Here is a 20,390-nt window from a genome sequence, read left to right on the forward strand (position 1 = left end):
AGCTGGCGGGTGTCAGGCAACCCTGCGCTCCCGCTACCCCGGCGCTGATCCCCATTTTTCCTTTTTTCTATTGATTTAGTTTGTTCTCTGACAATTTCACACACATGTGAAGTACGTTGTTACAAAAACATTTAATTCATTTTTGTTTTTATTCTCTGCCTAAAAGCTTTGCTGTTGAATTTTTAAGAAGATACACCACTAACATTCACAAATCAATTGCTGAAAATGTTCTTCATTTTCTTCCATTAACTTAGCAATGTAAAACTTAAATTGCTGACCTAAGTCTCATTTATGTATGTTACTTGTGACATCATACAGTTTGGTTTTTTTCTTTCAGTTTTGCATCCAGTTCTCCCAACATGACTAAAGACACTAACCTTACCATTTCTTTTGATCTCTGTTGTCTATTAAATGTCCATTTGCACATACTTGCATATCAGTGAGTCTACACCCTACATTTCTGTCCCAGGGTCATCATCACACTCTTTCGCCCACTGACCACTCTTACCGTGTTATTTGTCTTACAATTAGGGATCTCCCTCCCCTTTCCGTTTCATTCCTCTTCCAAGTTAATTTAGACATTAGAATACATGTGTTAAATTATTCACAAAATTCAACTAGAGTTTTTGTTTATACTGAAGTTATAGACTGATTTGTAATGAAAAGATATCTTGTAAATGCTATTCTTTAAGGATTTCTTTAGACCTGTGTTAAAACGTTTGATATATAATATTATTATCAGTCAATTCTTAATTTTATCAAATTTCTGCAGGTCTTTATTTGTAGGAAATTGTATCTAGCTTCTAGGAAATATTTGTTGTGATAATTACTTTAGAATTAGGGACTTTATGAGTTTTATGGGGACTGGGAACGAGGAGTGCTTTTCAGCTTCTGTTCTGGTTTTGTGTGAGTTGGGGTGTTCTTTTCTTATTTTTGATATTGAGGTTATAGCTTTGGCCTGTTCTTGATTTATCTTGATTATTTGGGTCTAGGCACATTGGCAGTCCTCCACCATACAGGATAGAATACCTGGATGCCCTAGAACCTTTTGCTTTAAAATCTTGAAATGTATTTAGGGTGCTAGTGTTGTAATGCAGCTGACTTGTGGAATTTCAATAGTTCTTTATTCTTAGATTCTCCTTAGGCTGAAGCAGGGCTGTGTCTGTAGGTAGTAGGCAGTGAGCCCATGCTGGGCAGCTGCTCAAAATAGTCTCTCCCCTACCTCCCCTCTCTGCTCCTAGAGACCCAGGCTCTGGGGCTTTTTTCCAGACCAGTCTGTGCACCCACACTTTTGAATGCACACCCCAATTTGTGTCTACATATTCTTTTACCAGTTGTTCAAATTTCTCTTTAAAGAACTTCTTTTTGGGTCTATGCTTGCAGCTTCCAGCCCTTTTCATTATTGATCTCTCTGTCCCTTGTATTCACAGCCACAGGCCTTTAAAGGAGCATTTATCATCATAGGCTGTCCCTTGAGCCCACTGGAATGTGTGGCACAGGCCACCCAGAGCCCAATTTCCACTGTAGTGGAACCTTTTAAGAGCTTATTTGTCCTCTATGTTAACGACAGTCCCTTGCGGCTTCCTCCTCTCTGAGTGTCTCAGCCACCATGTTCCCTTTTGTGTTTTCTGCCACTGGAGTCTTACTTGTTGGTCATTTCTTTTCTATTCTATTCTGTCTGTTTTAAAATTTCTTTGTTGCCTTGTTCTGTCTTATCTTGCATGCTCTCCTTAAATAAACTAACTCATGTCCAGTTTTAAAAACTAGTTTTATGTGTTGATCAATGGGTTGTTTCCCTGAGTACCAGAAACACAAATCAAGCTGGATCACCTACATCCCACACTGGACTCCTAATTCCCTCCACACACTACTTCCTCGAATTCTTTGATGGGCAAGGGGCATCCCTTGTCCCCATGACAGACTCTTGAGAGTCATCTGAGATACTTTATCTTTCACATCTCTCCTATCTGTCCACTCTTAAATAACCTTGAGGCAACCCCTAATCATCTTGCTCCAAGGGCATGGATCTTCCAAGTAGACTGTGATTTTTCTTTTTCACCCCTTCAAGCTGTTTTTCAAACTGAAGACAGAGGGATCTTTCTTTTCTCTAAGTGTGTCCGTGTTTCTACTGTGCTTAAGACTGCCGGGCCTCTCAGTACCTGCCACAGGGTGAGGCCAAGGGTGCCCAGTTGTATTTGCATTTCAGAAAACTCTCAAGTAGTCATGTCTTCTGGAAGATGAGAACCTAAACATTAGTGTGCCTACAGGCTCCCACTGTCTAGGCCCAGCCACTGCTCTTAAGTCATGAAACTGCTAATTCTGGACACCACATCATTTCATGACCTGAGCCATGGTGTGCCCTTTCAGTTTAGGGGGAGTTCCCCTCAGTCCTAGCTGATCGGATAAGATTAATTGATGAATAACATCTCCCTAGGTTCTTTCTGTCTCCCTTTGGTCTCATATACTTTGTAAATGGTATGTTTGATATTTTTATTTATTTCCCTTATATTAGATTACTAAGCTGAACTAGAGCCCGAGTTAATTTAATTGTTGTGTCTCATCCACGGGACAACACCCCATATAAGCCTGTACCACTGTTTTGAGGTTAGATGAATAAGTAATTCCATGCATACATCTTGGAAGTCTGTAAAGTGTTTGGTTTCATTAAGTTTTTACCAAGCATGGTCTGAGTGCAACTCTGAACTCCTGAAGTTTGCTTTTAGTTGGGAAATTGGAAGATATTTGGTTCTTACTTCTGCAAAATCTATTTGCTATCCGTTAAAAGCCTAAACTTAACTGAATGTTGGTATTTATTTTTTATTTGAAGCCATTTCAGTTTTCAGTCCCATGTTGAATTGGAAACACTGGTGGGTGTGCCTTGGGTATTTGTTGCTCTGTGTTCAGTGACTAAGTCTCCCATTATCCTTCCATCGTGGAAAGAAAAGCACAGAGTCCCTTACAGTTCCGAATCAAGGACTCAGGAATATTTCGTGCAGCCAGTGAAGGAGATGGGGAAATACTGGTGCCAACTTGAGACACTGTGAAGGGAGAGGTCACTGCTTTGTTGCTTGCTGCTACCCTCCTCTGATGGCTTTTTCCTTCCCATTAGCATGTGACCAGTCCTGTAAGAGCTGTGGCCCCAGTAGTCCCAGATGTCTTACCTGTGATGAGAAGACAGTGTTGCATGATGGGAAGTGCATTTCTGAATGCCCTCATGGCTACTATGCTGATTCTACTGGAAGATGCAAAGGTAGGAGATGAGACATTATCATCATTATCAGCAGCAGCAGCAACACCACCACCACCACCACCAGCAGCACCATCACCATGGAATGAGATCCATAGACTGGGACAGTCCCCACTCTAGTTGTTGGGGGACCAGCAAGACCAAGTTGCACATCTGCTACATATATGTGGGGTTCCTAGGTCTAGCTCTTTGATTGGTGGTTTAGTCTCTGAGAGCTCCCGGGGTCCATCTGACTCTCTTCCTGTGGGGTCTCTATTCTCTTTGAGTTCCTCAATTTGTCTCCCAATTCTTCTGCAAGAGTCCATGAGCTTCATCTAACATTTAGCTGTGGGTCTCTGCATATGTTTCTATCTGCTGTTGGGTGGAGCCTCTCAGAGGACAATTATGCTAGAATCCTGTCTGCAAGCATAAGAGAGTATCATTAATAGTGTCAAGGATTAGTTCTTGCCCATGAAAGGGCTGAATTTGGGGCAGTCATTGGTTCGCCACCCCACCCCCCATCTCTGCTGTTTCTTTGTCCCTGCACGTCTTGTAGGCAGGACACATTTGGGTTGAAGATTTTGTAGGTGGGCTGCTGTCCTTATCTCTCCCCTGGAAGTCCTACCTGGCCACTTCAGATTCCATCTCCCCAAGTAAATGTATTTCTATGTGGAAATTTTATAGTGGTTCTTTTGGATTGATAAACTTACACTCATAAATCATTGTGAGTTGAGACGCTATCAACCTCATTGTACATTTATAGAAGCCTGGCTCAGTCTTTGGCTTAGGCATCTAAGAATGTGTCTGCACAGTGTAACATGGTTGCCCCTGCTCTCTGAAACCTATACAGGTTCTTCTACCTCAGTGTCTTAGGGCAGGATATTTGAGCTCACCTACCTGCCTCTCCTTATCAGACTCCTTTCATCTGCCTTCATCTTTATGCACCAAAGTTCACCCCTTTATTCAGCAACCAAGGTTCTCTTCCTCTCCCTTGCTCCCCATGGCTGGCTCCTGATCACTGTCTTCCAGGACATTTTACCTGTGTCTCCCTGCTCTCCTGAGAGGTACTGAAGACTCAGCCTGGGCCATGCTCTTAGGGTCAAGTTGATGCAGGGTAAAGCAGGGGGTTTATAATCTAAAAAATATATATGTTAGATTCTCTTTTACAGTAGTGTAATTCTTGAAAGCATAGAATGTCAAAGATAGAAGTATTTTTAGCTCATCCTCTAGCTCACCGTCTGGATGGACCTGGACCAAACTAGACTTGGTTAAGAGGAAGCAAGTTGGAATCCCAGTCCCTGAAGTTTCCACTTTCCTTATTGGTCAGGCAAGGAGACTTGAATTCTCACAAATTATATCTCAGTCTCATTCTGTATGAGCTCTACTATCTTGTATAAGTGTGTGGGTGTGGGTGGGTAGGGGCCAGAGGTCAGTCACAGTTTTTCAGGAGTTATCTACCTTGATTTTTGGGCAAAGTCACTGGCCTGAGGATCTATTACCACTTTGGATGTGCTAGCTTGTGAGTCCCAGGAACCCCCCCCCCCCACACACACCTCTACTTCCTAGCACTGCACTGCAAGCATGCGTCACCATACCCACTTCTAACATGGGTTCTGAAGCTCTCTAGAGATCAAACTCTGGACCTAATACAGGCACTGCACATAGTTTACTGAGCTATCTTCCCAGCCCCTTGGGTAAAAATTTAACCTCTCCAGACAGTAGTTTCTCTAACTGTAAGATGTGCTTAGCAATACCTACTTCTGAATCTTGCCATAGGACAGAAAAGTGCCATTGTGTATAAAGCACTTAATGCAAATGAGGGCAGCTGATAAACAGGTAGAATTTGGGTAAAAGCTGAGTGTGGGTGACAGGGACCGTTCTGACAACGTAGCCATCTACCAACATGTCTCCTCTTTGGTGTGGCCTGACACCTGAGAGGCTGACCAGCTAGGAAGTGTCTCTGTGGTGCCTGCAGCCTTCTGTGATTCTCTCTCCTCCCCAGTTTGTCACTCGTCCTGTGCCAGATGCTCTGGGCCTGCAGCTGCTCACTGTATAGCCTGCATCCATCCCCAGACTCTTCGTCAAGGCCACTGTCTGCCAAGCTGCGGAGAAGGCTTCTACCCTGACCATGGGATCTGTGAAGGTATGAGGGTGCCATTGTCTTTCCTCATGGTCAAGCACAAAAACGTAGGTTGGCTTTCCCATGCAAATATTGCTTTCCAGTAAAACCTTTCCTCTCTGCTATCTTAAATGGCTACAAGCATATTACAGCCTGTGCCATCTCTACCTGTCATCGTCTGGTTCCACAACCCAAAATTCAACCACTTGGTGACCCAAAATATAAAGAAGAAATTTCAGAAATGTTTCCCAAGTGAGGTTTTAACCTGTTCCATGTACATGCTATATGTATTGAATCCTTAATGAACCTGAGATCCACTATACATGTGGATAGGAATAGGCTACGTGCAAATGCCAGACCAATTTATAAGAGAGACACCAACATCTATACATTTTGATAAGTGTGGACATCTCAGAATCCAGTCCCTTGGAGGACATAGAGATTTGATCCTTTCACCTTAATAGTTTTATAAAGGAATGATAATCTGAAAAATACACATGTGCACACACACACACACACACACACACACACACACACTTGTCAAACCTGCTCAAACGTTCAAGTTTTCTTGTCACCCTTGCAGGGAATGCTATTTCCTTTAACATACATTGATTTTTATCCACCCTTTCTGTGCCTTCCTGGTATTGCTAATGTTTATAGACTTCATTTGCTTTTCCCTGAAGAACTTTTGTTAATGATACTGCGAGCAGACTGAGAATCACTAGCAATGCCTCTGGCTGAGTGAAATAGAAACTCTTAAATTGTTGTTTGCCAAAAGGCTCTGGGCTCCTTGGGAGGGCAGTAACATTTGTGCTTTTTGAACATAGAACATTGGGGGTGAACCTTTAATTAAGTGAAACGAATTTATATTTATTTATACCTTAAAAAAGTGAAAATAGCAGAAGGGAAAATTATAGCCGATAAACTTCATTAAGTATTTGAAAGTAAACGTTTGGAGGATCCTTTAAAGAATCAGTGAGTTAGTTATATCAATATTTGGGCACAAGGAGGTTTGCATACAGTATTTGGCTTTGATTTTTAACACTCACCAGGGAAAGCAAAGCCCGATTATAGACTGGGAAGTTTTGTTCACTCTCAAAGGAGGCCTCTTCCTTGTTTAGAAAGGCAGCCTTTCCCCCAATAAATCCCCAAAAGACTGCGTTGCCTGGACCTTCCCGCAGCATATGATGGATGAACATAATGGTCAGTAACACAACGACCAGTTTTGCAAGAGGTAGAGTAACGGCCTTCGTACAAATGCTTCTAAAAATCTTCAATAAAAACCGAGGGCACGATGTTAAATGGTCATTCAGTGAATGTGCTTTCTCCAGAGAACCAAGCAAATATTGTCCAGTTTGCTGGGTTTTATTGTGATGCTGCCTGACAGCCTTTCTAGGAGCTGAGAGATGAGACGTTTTACCAACTTCACTTTCCCCTCTCAGGGCATTATCATCAGCTCCATGCTTTGTAGGGGACACTGGGAAAATCCTCTTCTGAAAGGCTGTACCTACTGAACTTTCTAAGTGCTTCTGACTTCACAGGGGATGTCCGTTGGTTGGAACACTTACTTGATCTTTGATTTGCTGTCTCCATTTTATTTCACTCTGCAGCCTGCCATGCCTCTTGCCACACGTGTGTGGGGCCCCAGCCTTCTCACTGTACCCAGTGTAAGAAGCCAGAGGCAGGACTACTGGTGGAACAGCACTCAGGGGAAAATGTCCCCTATGGCAAGTGTGTGTCCCAGTGTGGAACCCACTTTTACTTGGAGAGCACTGGACTGTGTGAAGGTAAGGTTGGTTGGCAGACATGCAGGGTGTATGTTCTTACCTTGTAAAGTTCCTATGAAGTGGAACTACAGCCAGATAGACCTAGGGAGACCTTTGACTTCCTGTGAACAGGCTTCTAGATTTATTTTTTTTATTATTTATGGCAAATCAGGAAGCCAGCACACAAAAGAGTGACCTCACTGATCTCCTTTGTCCTGTGAGTCATAGATGATCTTCAAGAGCCTGAAGTCCTGGTTTTAGAAGATCTAGCCAGAAATTCTTCCAGAGACCTGCGTAGGTAGCTAAGGAAGACTCTACTCTTTTTTAATTAATTAATTAACTAATTAATTAATTAATATTTCTAATTGGTGCTCGGATAGGAATTGTTCCCTTCAGGGCAAAATCTGCATGGTAGTCAAGACTTTGAAGTAATTCATGTTATCACTATGTCATATTATCCATAGAGGGTTGATGGCATGCTAAGTGGTTCACCTCAGCAGCCAGGCCACCAATGAGAGTCTGAACATGAATTTGGGGTCTTTTCCCATCCTGAAAGAAGCTGCTGTGTTTATATAGAAATCAGATTAGCCTGCTGAAAATGATAATGTATTAACAGTGAATCTTGTCCTTAGTCTTATGAAGGATGGTTATGTGTTAGGAAAACTAGAAAAATAACTCCTTTCTCACTAAAATGCCAGTGCTTTCATCATTTTGCTGTAATACTCTGAGTCTTTTGTTCTTTTCGTGGCTTTAAGGGTTTCTTTGTGTGATAGAACTGTAAGCATGTTGCAGGTTTGACCTTGTTCCTATTAACTGACAATGGTTTCAACTTCAGATTTGAATGTCGACTTGATGAAAATTGTAGGATGCAAGTTGGGGGTCAACATTTGTGACACGGTACAGCACAGTTAGATACCCAGAGCCGTGTCTGCTCTGAGCACTGCATGCAGAGCTTTAGAATTGTGATTGTCTTCGACACAGGCAACGTGCCAGGATGGTAGAAGCTTGAGAATATAAAGTTCCTGGAAATTTTGAAGCCCTTTTGCTTAACTGGTATAAATAGTGGTCCATATACTCAGATGTTCATGTACATTATAGGGGTGAGCCCTTGCTTCAAGGAAGGTACAGATTTTAGGGGTTTACATGGGTGCAGAGACTTCAGTGTTCTTCAGAGGTCTTGACTTCTACCCAAATGTATATGAATATGTATAATACATATTCATGCATTGCCCAGTCTTTGTGGTCTCCAATCCATTACTCTGTTCCACGACCATTTCTGATACTCTGAGTTCTGATACCATACCAGGGCACTTGCAACACAGCTGTCCCCCTGTGGCTTGGCTCCTTCTGGATACTATGATGGAGAATGATGCAGCTACTTTCTTAGGGACCTAATGACTTTAGGGTTTGGGTGGAGGGACACTCTCTACTCTTGTTAAACTTCTACTTGAACCTGTTCAGTGGTTTGGGGTTTACTAGATAAACTCCTGCTGAGTGACACTACTCCCGAGGACACCTGAACCAACACCTACTCTCCTGAGATGAGGAACTGATGGCAAAGTAAATATACCAAGGTTCAAGCTGTTGATCCAGTGCATCTTACTTGGATTACATGTAGGAGTCTGGGTGAGAGGTTAGGAATTACTCAATGGCAGCTGCATCACCAAAAGCAGCCCTGCCCCTACCCCAGCATAAATGATGACTGGAACCCTAGAGTTCATTGCACTCCTTGTGGACAACTTGACAGGCTAGGGAGACTCTGTCTTTTCTAGGCAGCTAACTAGTCTGCTCTGACCCTGCAGCTCAGAGTTCCTACCTCTCTTCCAGGCATCTCAAATGATCTGAGAGTATCTCTCAGAAGTTCTTACTGCTTCTAGCATCCTGGACAGGGAAGGGCCTTTTTCAGTTTCAGGGACTTCCTGAAGCTTCTGAGTGTTTACTTCCTGAGGCTTAACTGGGCTTCCCTTTTTCCTTTAGAACAACCTGAGTTTTAATGGGATTCCCTGCAGGATGGAATGTCTCACCTCCCTTTACAACATCCTGTGTCTTACTTTGCTTCCCTCTAAGAAGGAACATGTCAACTCAAAGAAAATTGCTACACAAAAGCTTCCTCAAGGTCCCTGCTTTTTCAGCAAACTTCTGGGACCCTAAGAAACATTAAGTACAATGCATACCCCTGCTTGGTGGGAAAGTACAGAGGGAAAACAGAAGGAAACAGTAGAGAAAACATGTATTCCTTCTTTCTTCTTCCTCTTGCTCATTCTTCTTTCTCTTACAGTCTTCTCCTTCTCTTCTCCTCTCCAACCTATGGATGTGTTCTATGATGTGTAAGGATCTGAGAAACTGTTCTCTGTGGTTCCAGACATGTAGCTGGGGACCTTGCACCCTGAGGACTGAGTGGAAACTACAAAAGGAACAGACCTCAGTGAACATTGGTCTTCCCAAATGCAGGAACTGTGTGAGGTTCTTAGCTTTCCTGAAGGTTGTACAAATGCTGGAGAAGCCCCAGTTCTCCCTCACAAAGATGCTGATTTTCTTCTCATGGGACCTCTGATCCCAGGAGAAACTGGAACAGAAAAAAAAATCATCTTTCTAGTCTGTGCACAACTATCACTTGTCTCATAATTTCTGTCCTTATTATTGAAAATAAAAGAATTTAGAATGAGTTCAAAAGAATGAAGCAAAGCAATCAACATTTTTGAGAGTTAAAACTTTAAGCAAACCAAAAATTTATTTTAAGTGATGTTATTTGGCTGTGAAAATAATAATCACACCATGAGAAATTACTTATTTTGATCACTTCATCCTAACACTAGCCTTTGGGGACAGGTGGGACAGCTGTGTGATAGAAGAAGACACCAAAGCTCACAGAAACTCAGGCTGGGACTTACCCCAGATTACAGAGGCAGCATGGGGTGTGGGTTGGTGGAGCCTAAGTCTGGGGACTCCAGTGTCTTTACTTGTAACCACCAGGCCACTCATTAGGTCTCTAAGAGCTACATCTCTCATTAGATGTGTGCAACTACTGGGCCCCTTTATGCACAGAGCCAGAGAAGCACAACACATCAAGGTGATGTTTCTTCAGTATGAGAAGGCATTCCTGGAATGCCCAGAGCCCCTGCTATATGGGCATCTTTTAGAAAAGATTAGACTCTGATCCCTCTGGGATGCCTTAATTGTGGTCAGATATAAAAAGACTGCCATGACCTCTCGAGTCCCTGGCACCCCATGATTGTATGCTCGTTAACATAATATTATTAGGTATCCCACACACGTTGTCTGCTCACATTATGAGCAAATCCCTGTGCAATCTCTACCAGGTAGGCTGCTGTACTCAATTTGCACGTGATGAGAATGTGGCAGAAAGAGGTTAATTGAGTTGCCCAGCATTCCGCTGGGAAGCTGAGAGAGGCTCCCGTTGTTTCCAGCGTTACCTGAGTACCAAGTGAGCTGATTGATGTGTTTCCCATCATTCATTCTGCATCTTCTAAAACCTCTTTCTGCCCACAATCTGTTCCATTTTCATCACTGCTGAAGTGGTGTTTATAAAAGCAGGCGTGGGCACCCCATGAGATTGGATGGATCTCTTCTTCCCACAGCTTCCCAGGTAGAGAGCACGCTCCATCACAAGTGCTTGTCTCTAAAGGAGAGAGAAACAACTGGTTTCTGAAACTCTCTCTTCTTCCTTTCTTGGAGACTGCAGCATGGAGTGATTGGAGAATGAAAGAGAGAAACGGAGGCATTACGCAAAGAAGGGAGTGACACAAGGGCTTCTGATGTGTCGGGACTCAATACAAAAGTTAATACAAAACTTTAAATTATATGATGAATCAGGAAGAGGTTACCTTCTGCAAGATGAAGCAACTGAGCTCAAGATCCTTGACTAAAATCCTAGTTTTGTTTTAGACTAGAAGACTCCGTGTGTGTGTGTGTGTGTGTGTGTGTGTGTGTAATCAACCAACAGTGAGCAAAGAAAACACTGCCTTTCAGAAGCACTCTTTCCTTATTCGTTCCTTACACAGCTCTTGACTGAATGCCTCTTTTGGGTGTCGGACAGTTCTAGACACCAGAGATGTCCTTGCAAATAAGTCAAATCAAACACTGTGATTGGCAAAATGTGTTCTTGTGGGAGAAACATTGACTGACTGACTGACTGACTGACTGACGACAATAGCATTAAATTCTGTCATACATTTTTGGGTGGTGATCCGTGCTATGAATTTCATGGCAAAGCAATTATTGAGAAATGGGCTGAGGTGGTTCAACAGCAGAATGCTTCTGAGGAGGTGGAGCTAACTACCTCCATGTGTTTCTCCTGGGTTTTGAGCTTCTGCTCAACAGAGAGATGGACCTTTCTGAAGAGAGAACTTTAAATTTGGCTTCTTTGCCCTGCAGTCTCGGTGCTTCCAAGTTTGGGTCAGAAGGCCAGTGAAAAGGCTGTTACCAAATATGAATGATGTTTTAGAAGAATTTGTAGTGGTCATCCAAATTTGAATTAATATTGCCATTAAATATCTCCATTTAGGATTAGTGAAAAGAAGGATCCAGAGTTATCTCACCCATTCAACTGAGTGTTCGCCAGCATGACCAGACTGACATTTCTTAAGAAAGAAAGAAAATGGGGAATAGAAAAGAAACACCCATGTTCACGCTCCCCAGTAAAACTAAACAAAGTGCATATTTAATGGAACCTCCAAACAGCATCACCAAAGCATCTCTCTCTTTGGCACCTTTCTCGCTGTTTTCCCAGGCCTCTATTAGTTCATCTGAGCAGATGTGGGGGTCTTGGGAGGAACCAGATAACATTTAAGCAGTCATGGGTTCCAAGAGAAGATGTAGTTCTCAGGAATAAGTCTTTTCTTCCATCTGTGAATCTCTGGTTCTTTGCACTTCAGTACAGCTGTATAGTGTAGGCCAGGTCATCCAACTAATGACACAGCTCAGCCACCATTCGACAGCTTTGCCCATGGTGAGGACTGGCAGTGAGCATGGCCCAGGTGATGAGATCAGCCATGTAATTGCCCCCATTCTCTAGGAGATTAACAAAGCATTCTTCCAATTCCCACATGGTTCAGTAGAAGGATTAAGGTTGGCACTATTTTGAAGAAATTAGTGATTTTATTTTTACAAATGAACTTTGTTTCTAGGTTATCTAACTTGCCTCAGATTAGACACTTTTTTTAGGCACCTTAAGTTCTGAGTGTCCCTCCCTGTCCCTGCACTGGGTGACTGGGCTCTATACCCATGTTGGTGATAGGATTTTCAGCCTCGGCAGCTTTGAAAACTTTCTTCTCCAGTCTCTAACTTAGCTCAGCTATTCCAGCTAAGTCCTACCTACTACATGCTAAAAAACTACACTTATCAGATTTTAGTCTAGTCTTATTTTTTGAAGATGAATTCACTAGTTATTCTGGTTTATTAATTAGCTTGTTTAAGGTGAACAGGAAGAAATGCAGTATTTCATGTGTATTTTGATCTGTTTTGTCGCTGCTAAGAGTCACCAAGGGCCTCTAGGCAGAGTTTTAATTAAAGAAATATATGGGCAGGAATCTGCCTGCACCACTCACGAACCTGTGCCTGTTTATGAAGTTGGAATTCCTTTACAGTAATTGAATAAAACATATGGAATTTATATTAAACAATTATCTTTAATGTGGTCCCCAAGGTGCTGACAGAGCTACACAAACATGCGCCTTCTGGTAACATTCAGTTCCATTTACTTTCCCCTTCTCCCTTTTAGAGCCGGGGCACATCAGGATGAAAAGGATGTAGACCAGGCCTTAAGGCAAGCCTGCTCAATCAGGAGAGACAATGTCTGAGCAAGTCATTAAAAGCACATGGTGTGTGCTGGGGTACAAGAAGACACAGGGTGAACAAATGGCATGAAAAAGGCTGGCTCTTTAGAAGAGACTACAGCGAGGACAGGTAGAAGACAAACTTTGAAGGATTAGTGGGTATTCATCAGGAGAAGGTGGGAAAGGGCATTGAAGGGCAAGCAAACTGTGAACCCCAAACCTGGCATGTCTTGAGTAAGTCCTGTATTTCTACCATGAAAGACCAAAGAGGGGAGCCGGGAGGGTGATTCTGTGAGGAGAGAGGTAGCGAGGACCTCACTGCACAGTGTTCTACATTATCAAAGAGGCTGCAGTTAACACTACTGTGGTTGGCCAGCTGTTAAAAGACCCAAGATATGGGAGATAATTTGCTCACTTTTCACTTTGTAAGTATTTTTCTTCCCCTTTTCTGGAAGATAACTAGGGGGATGAAGATGGGCTGGTTCTTAGACTGGGCCACTAGTCCTTGTCACACATGATCTGCAAGGTCCTCACAAAGGGGCCCTGGGAATGGAAGTTCGGGTGGATTTCACAGAGATGTAGCAAGTGAAGGCTGTAGAAAGAGAACTCTTGCGCATTCCGTGTTTATATGTGAATGCTGGAATGTGTGGGCAGTTGTGAGAGGGATAATGCATAGCAGACGTTCAGCAGAGGAATCACATGGCATGAGAATGGTGGCTGGCAACCACAGCACACAGTTCCCAGCGCCTGCCATCTGCCATAATTGACGTTAAAAATAACTAAGGTGGATAGGCAAACAGTGCATTTTTCTCTTATAAAGGAACAGAGGTGTGTGTGTGTGTGTGTAATAGGCAGAGGGGAAGAGTACAATGGGGTCTGTTGGTGGAGGAGGAGTTTGGTAAGAGGGGAAGGGTAGTGGGAGAGGCTACTGGGAGAGATGTATGAGCAAAATATATTAACTATATGTTTTAGTGAAACCCATTATTTTAACTGCCAGTTATATTTCTTTAAAAGAAAAAAAGAGTATGTTAAGGCTAAGAAAAATCATTTGCAGAGGAAGGATATGAACTCCCCATGAAAGGCCATGTGAAGATCTCCCGGAGGCAGTGGATTTATTGGAGTACACAAAGGCCAGTGCTGTCCTCATAAATTCTGGACTCAGCAGCCCAGAGGTGAGGAAAGCTGCACTTATGTCTACCAGAGCAAGAGGAGGGAGAGCAGAGGGTGGAACGTGGGGCAAGAGTCGATGTTTATGCAGAAAACCAAGGAAGGCTAAAGAAATGATCAGAGAAAATGACAAACTGAATGTCATACCAATGTCTTCATCTGTCTGTCCGTCCTTCACACTCCTGCTGCCCACTCACTAAATCTGTAGGGTGTCACTAATGGGACATAGGACATGCCAAGAGCAGGCTGCTCAGACGGATGCACAGGAAGCAGAGATGACAATGGCTTAGGACCTTCACCCTTGAAGAGATTCCAGTCTGGCTGGGGAGGGGTGGCAAAGGAATGGGGAGGATTAATCGTTAAACAGAGGTGGGGTGAAGAAGGGAACTGAGCTTGAACTAAACACCTTCACATTTCCATCCTGCTTTGGTGTTCCTATGGCTTATCCTGGAAGATTATTGACACCTCCATCATATTTTGCAAGAAGTCTACCTCAAAATTTGCTTTTGGCATAGTCATCCAGAAACTGTTACATGATGTGAGATATGGGATGCAGAACCACTTTTTTTGAATAATTAGAAAGTATTCATCCATTATATGGAGAAAGAGAGTCTAAATTGGATGTCTCCATTGGGTTCCTACTCTTGGAGCATGGGGAATTCCACTGAAGAGGGGGTGCAAATTTGTATGGGTCAGAGGAGAAGGAGGATACCAGGGGAACACAGCTCACTGATTCAACTAACTAGGGCACAAATGCGCTTACAGAGATGGAAGTGGCAGGCAGTGGACCTCCATGGGTCTGTACCAGGTCCTCTGCATATTTGTTATGACTATTAGCTTGGTGGTTTTGTGGGACTCCTAACTGTGGGGGCAGATGGGTCTCTCATTCTTTTGCCTGCTCCTGGGACTCTTTCTCTCCTATTGGGTCCAGCTTCTGTGTCATGACTTTTGCCTTGTCTTATTGCATTTTGTTTTGACATTTTTGCTTTTTGTCTCTTGGAAGCCTGCTCTTTTCTGATGGGAGGTGGCGGGGAGAGGATCCAGTGGAAAGGGGAGGTGGGTCACGGGGTTGGGGGACTGGGAGGAATGGAGGAAGACGGAAACTGTGGTCGGGATGTATTGCATGAGACAGAAATCTGTTTTCAACTTTAAAATGTCAGATAAATTAATTAAAAACTAAAATGAAGAAAGGGGAAACAAAGAAAAGAACAGCCTAAAACAAAATCAGAAAGCAGGATGGGTGACTACTCTCAGTGGCTCTGATGTAGCTGCCACTGTCAGGCTGGCTGGACTTTATAGTCAGCTAAAGACTCCTTTAGCGCTAGCTCTTTCGGCGCTTATGCGGTTTAGTTAGACCTTTTCAGATATATACTTAGCCATCAACTGGAAAGTAGATCTCTAAAAATGTTGTATTAGTGAAGGAATTATTCATAGAGCTTTCAAATGCCTTCCAGATAGGCCCAGTGATGGAGTAAGTCTTCCTTGAAGGAGCTGGGGTTTTGGACGGAATTCCTGCTAGGAAATAGCTGCAGCAGAATGATCACTCCTAATAAAAGTCACTGGAGTAATGTAGACATTTTCCCAAACCAGCACAAAATTGAAGTTTCATGAGATCATTTTTTAGAGATCTAAATGCTTTTACTAATAAAAAGAGTATTGTAGCGACAGATTCAGGGAGTCTGTATGCAACACTGTCCTTTTTCCTGCGACTTGCTCCTGGTCAGTGGCTGTCTTTCTCAAATCTACTGGGAAGCAAAGGCCTTCATCTTGAACTTCTGGGCCTACTAACCTTCCACCTTGCTCATCTTCTTGGCTTTCCTGTTTTGTATAAAATAATAACCTCCATTCACAGTAAGCCAGGCTGCCACACTGACTTTGTGGCCAAATAGAATCAAATAACTCAGGTTTATGCTCATAGTGCGTTAACTTACCTTGTCCCAGGTTTCAATTCTACAGTGATACATTCCAGTTCCTATTTATTAAGGCTGTGTAACAGGAAGACCTGGGGATTGTAATAGTCTAAAAAATGTAATGTAAGCGTATCAGTGCTCTCATAGGTATATTTATTTAGGCCTATAGAAAACACTGTGCTGTTTCAGATTGCTTTCCCCAGTCATTCTGGGGAAACAAAGCTTTCAGTTGACAGTATAATTTAGCCCAGGTTTTAAAAATATTGCCACCTGATGTTCCGTTGTGCTTTGTTTCCTTTTGTGCTTGGAGACCTAATTTGTGTGTGTGTGTGCGTGTGTGTGTGTGTACAGATATGCATACACCATATGCACATGTTGGGAGTGTACACATGTGTGTAAGTTCTCCCAGAGACCAGAGGAGGATATTGGACATCCTGTTCTATCACTTTCTGCCTTATTTCTTGAGGTATGACCTCTTACTGAACCTTGAGCTAGGCTGGTGACCAGCGAGCCCAGCCCAGTGTTCCCTCTGTCTCTGATCCCTAAAGCACTGGGATTGCGTGGAGGGAACATAGGGAACATGGCCATCCTTTTACCTGATTGCTGTGGATTTGAACTCAGGTTCTCAAGTTTACATACCAAGTGTGTTTACCTGTTGAGCCATCTCCAGATTCTTTAGTTTACTAACCTCCTTCTCCTTTTAAGGATTCTTAAACTACTTTGGAATGAAGTTCTCTTGTCTATTATATTATATTAAAGCCATTGACAAAGCAGTGGGGAAAATGTATTTATCAAGCCAGGACTCAGCCCAGTGAGCCTGGGTATTGACTTTCGTTTGCTTGGTAGCAGAGGCATGGAACCTTTGACACAGCAATCTAACTTTCAGGTGCTGGATGCTAGGATTGAGATCAACACCCAGACATCAGCCAATGAGAGAGCATTTTCATACTTTCAATAGTCCATCCTGAAGGACTTGACTATCTTCACTGAATAGCAGCTTCTCATACAGCAAAGATTATTTGCTATGTTATATTCAGGGCTGATAGAAGCAGACATCTTGATGGTGTAAAATTACTGTTGGTTCTGCCAAGTCTGCAGAACCTGTAAACCTTCTGGATGTTTGATAGACTCAAGAGAGACAGAGATGAAGCATTTTCTGCAGTCTGGGGGTGGGTCTTACCCATTTGACAGAAACTGGGGTCATCTGGATGGGCAGGATCCTGATCTGGGCCCTCCTTAGCACAAATGTGATTTAATGGAAGAACTGTAGAGAAGGTGTTAGAGGTTTGGGTTCTGGTGAGTTGGCGTATGAAATGCATACTCACAAGCTAATTGCTCACTATCTTCAGGATTATAACCTTGGGAGGAGTTGTTTTTGCAGAATAAGCATTTTACAACTGCCAAAGAATCAGACAGAAATAGAGAAAATAAAAACACATAATTAAGGCTCCCAGCAGCCGTGGGAGCCTCACTTTGCAGCCTGGGGTTGGTTCTACCTGCATGCCTTTACTCAGGTGTGGCTGGGATCACGGCTTAGCAGTGCAGAAGCTAATTGCAGTGTGAGTCAGTACGAAGTATTGGGTTCATTAAGGGAGGAACAGTGTGTGCATAGATTTAGGTATGGGTGTAGCGAGGGACGGGGCAAACAGGGACAGGAGTGTGGGGAACAGGAGGCATCCAAGTTTTAAAACTAGTCCTACATATGATTATGTCGCTTTTGAAGTTATTTCTCTCAAAGGGTGTGATTTTACATCCAGGTTTAAAGACGAAGCAATGTTTTAAACTTTAGTGAAAATAAATATGAGCTGTTTTAATCTTGTAATTTAAATTCCAATATAGTTTACTGGAAATATTTTTCAAGCTTAGGGATGGAGAAGGAAGGAGGGAAGCAAGGAAGGAAGGGAGGGAGGGAGGGAGGGAGCTAGGAAGAGAGGAAGGAAGGGAAGAAGGAAGAAAGGGAAGGAGGAAGAAAGGAAGGAAGGGACAGAAGTAGGAAAAAAGGAAGGAAGGGAGGGAGGAAGGAAGGAAGGAAGGAAGGAAGAGGGAGAGAGAGAGGGAGGAAGAAAGGAAGGAACAGAAGTAGGAAAAAAGGAAGGGAGGGAGGGAGGAAGGAAGGAAGGAAGGAAGAGGGAGAGAGAGGGAGGAAGAAAGGAAGAGAAGGAGGGATGGAGGAAAAAAGGGAGGGTTGGAGGAAGGAAGGAAGGAAGGAAGGAAGGAAGGAAGGAAGGAAGGAAGGAAGGAGAGGTTAAACTGGAAGGTCTCACAGGTACAGCCTTTACCACTGGTTTATCTGCTGTTCCCACTTTTGACTGAGATATTTCTCCAAACAGGGATTATTGTCTCTATGCAGACAACTTCCTCAGTGAATTTTTCCCTTTTCTTTTTCCTTTTTGTTTAAAAGACAGTTTTAAAAAGAGAACACTTAGGGGTTCATCCTTGAGAGTCTCTATCGGTGCATGTGGCCCTGTGAAATGCCCGCTCTGGGTCATCATGTCTCTTGATGCTGTCGTTGTTCAGGTCTTATTTAGGCAGCCATGCTGTGGAGGAATCTCCTGTGTAGCTTCCCAGCTATTTCTAGGAACTCTACACTCAGCAGGTTTCCTGGTCCTCTGGCTCCTGAAGTCTGCCTGCCTCTTTTCTACAATATTTACTGAGCCTTCAGTACAAGAGTCATGTTCTAGATGTATCTATTGGGGCTGGACACCCCACGAACAGTTTTTCTCTGCAATTTTGACCAGTTGTGGTTTTCTGAAATGGTCTCCATCTGTTGCAAAGAGAAACTTCTTTGATGAGGGTTGAGAGCTACACTTATCTGGGAGTATAAGGATAAATATTTAGGATGCAGTTAAGAATTATGTTTACGTAGTGAACTGGCAGTGGAGGTAGGTTCTCCTCAAACATTTATAACCTCACTAAGCCTGTGGTAGGTTTCCAGGATGAGGCAGGATTTCCCACCTGCTGAGTGAGCCTTCAGTTCCATCAGACAGCTGCTGGTTACCACAGAGATGAGAGTGACATTATTACACTCTGAGGGATAACTTGTCATGCTGGTCATTGTTGTTGCTCATAGTCTGAGTAGGACTACAGTTTGCTTCCCTCCCATTGCAGCTTGTGGAGCTCCATCTAAAATCACAAAAGCTATTCCCTGGGGAGAAGGATATCAGTGACCCTTAAATGTCTGGTGGATGCCAGCTGAGGATTATTATTATTATTATTATTATTTCCTTTTGTTTTTATCACACATCTGGAAACGTGTAACACTGCTTCTGTTAATTACAGCTGAGGTTCATAAGGACCATACCGTGTATCTAGAGATTTTGCATGTATCTTGTCCCATTGCAGCACTGAATTCCTGCTTTACAGACAAGAAAGCAAAAGCCTCAAGGTGTTTCTGATTTAGGCAAGGTCACCAAGTTGCTGAGCAGTGCTTTCATGTCCTTTGCTAGACTTTACCCCCATCCCACACATGCATGTCCGGTTCCTTGCCTGTGTTACGACTGATTTTGTATTGTTCCAAATGTTGGCAAACTCTTTCTCTTCTGTGTACACTCGGGCTCCATCTTAGAATGGACATCATGTGAGCAAAAGCTCCCCTGACCCCTCCCCCCCCCCAATCCCTTCTCTTTGAGCAGTCTGAGGAGCAGGCTGGTTTCCAGAGTGACAGCTATCCCAAGGATAGGAAAACTGTTTGTGGTTTTTGGTTCTCTTGACCTCCTTCAGCTTGGGGAAGGAAATGTATGACTGTAATGGTTGTCTGTCTGGGGGCATTTGTGTTTGACCTCATAGGATAGTGCCTTTAGGGAAAAGCATGTACAATGTGTCCTGGTTTTAGGGAAGCCAAGTGAATGGACAGAGCGTACTTCAATGGGGATGTAAGAGGAAGATGGCTACTGTTCTCATGTGCCACTGTCCTCATAAGTTCCTCTGCTGTCCTTCCCAGCTTGCCACCCATCCTGCCTCACGTGTGAAGGAAAGAGCCCTCACAACTGCACGGGCTGTGAGTCCACCCACGTGCTACTGGCTGGGCGCTGCATCTCCCGGTGTCCCGAGACCCACTTTAACCTGGAAGGTACTTGTACAGGTGAGTGTGTGACCTGCTGGGGCAGAGTTCCTGTTCTTACCTTTGCTCTTCCTGATGTGACAAGACATGTTGATTAAAGGCGCCATCCTGTTAGTGATGGGACTGGGATCGAAATCCTATTCTCACACTCAACAGTTTAAAGGTGGAAGAAAACACGGAGAATGATTCTCCCAATGAGGAAGCAGAGTTAGTGTGAAATTTTTACATCGCTGTGCGTTGCAGACTATAATAGTTCAATAAACTTACTCTTGCTAGCTTTCTCTTATCTGGGAGACAATCATGTCAATAGCTATCTTCTCTCATAGGGTAAATAACACGTTTACATT

The 20,390-nt window shown here is 43.3% G+C and overlaps 1 protein-coding gene across 2 annotated transcripts in view; it reads left to right on the top strand.

Moving 5' to 3' along the window:
- Positions 1-20,390, top strand: part of Fras1 (Fraser extracellular matrix complex subunit 1) — a 395,823-nt gene that overhangs the window by 204,484 nt on the left and 170,949 nt on the right. For both annotated transcript variants that reach the window (XM_021162463.2, XM_029477538.1), the window contains exons 16-19: positions 3,110-3,250; positions 5,229-5,369; positions 6,956-7,132; positions 19,924-20,064. In XM_021162463.2, the coding sequence (XP_021018122.1) occupies positions 3,110-3,250; positions 5,229-5,369; positions 6,956-7,132; positions 19,924-20,064 (600 nt within the window). The remainder of the gene's footprint in view (positions 1-3,109; positions 3,251-5,228; positions 5,370-6,955; positions 7,133-19,923; positions 20,065-20,390) is intronic.

This window comes from Mus caroli, chromosome 5, assembly GCF_900094665.2.
Source record: "Mus caroli chromosome 5, CAROLI_EIJ_v1.1, whole genome shotgun sequence".
In the NCBI taxonomy this organism is placed as follows: Eukaryota; Metazoa; Chordata; class Mammalia; order Rodentia; family Muridae; genus Mus; species Mus caroli.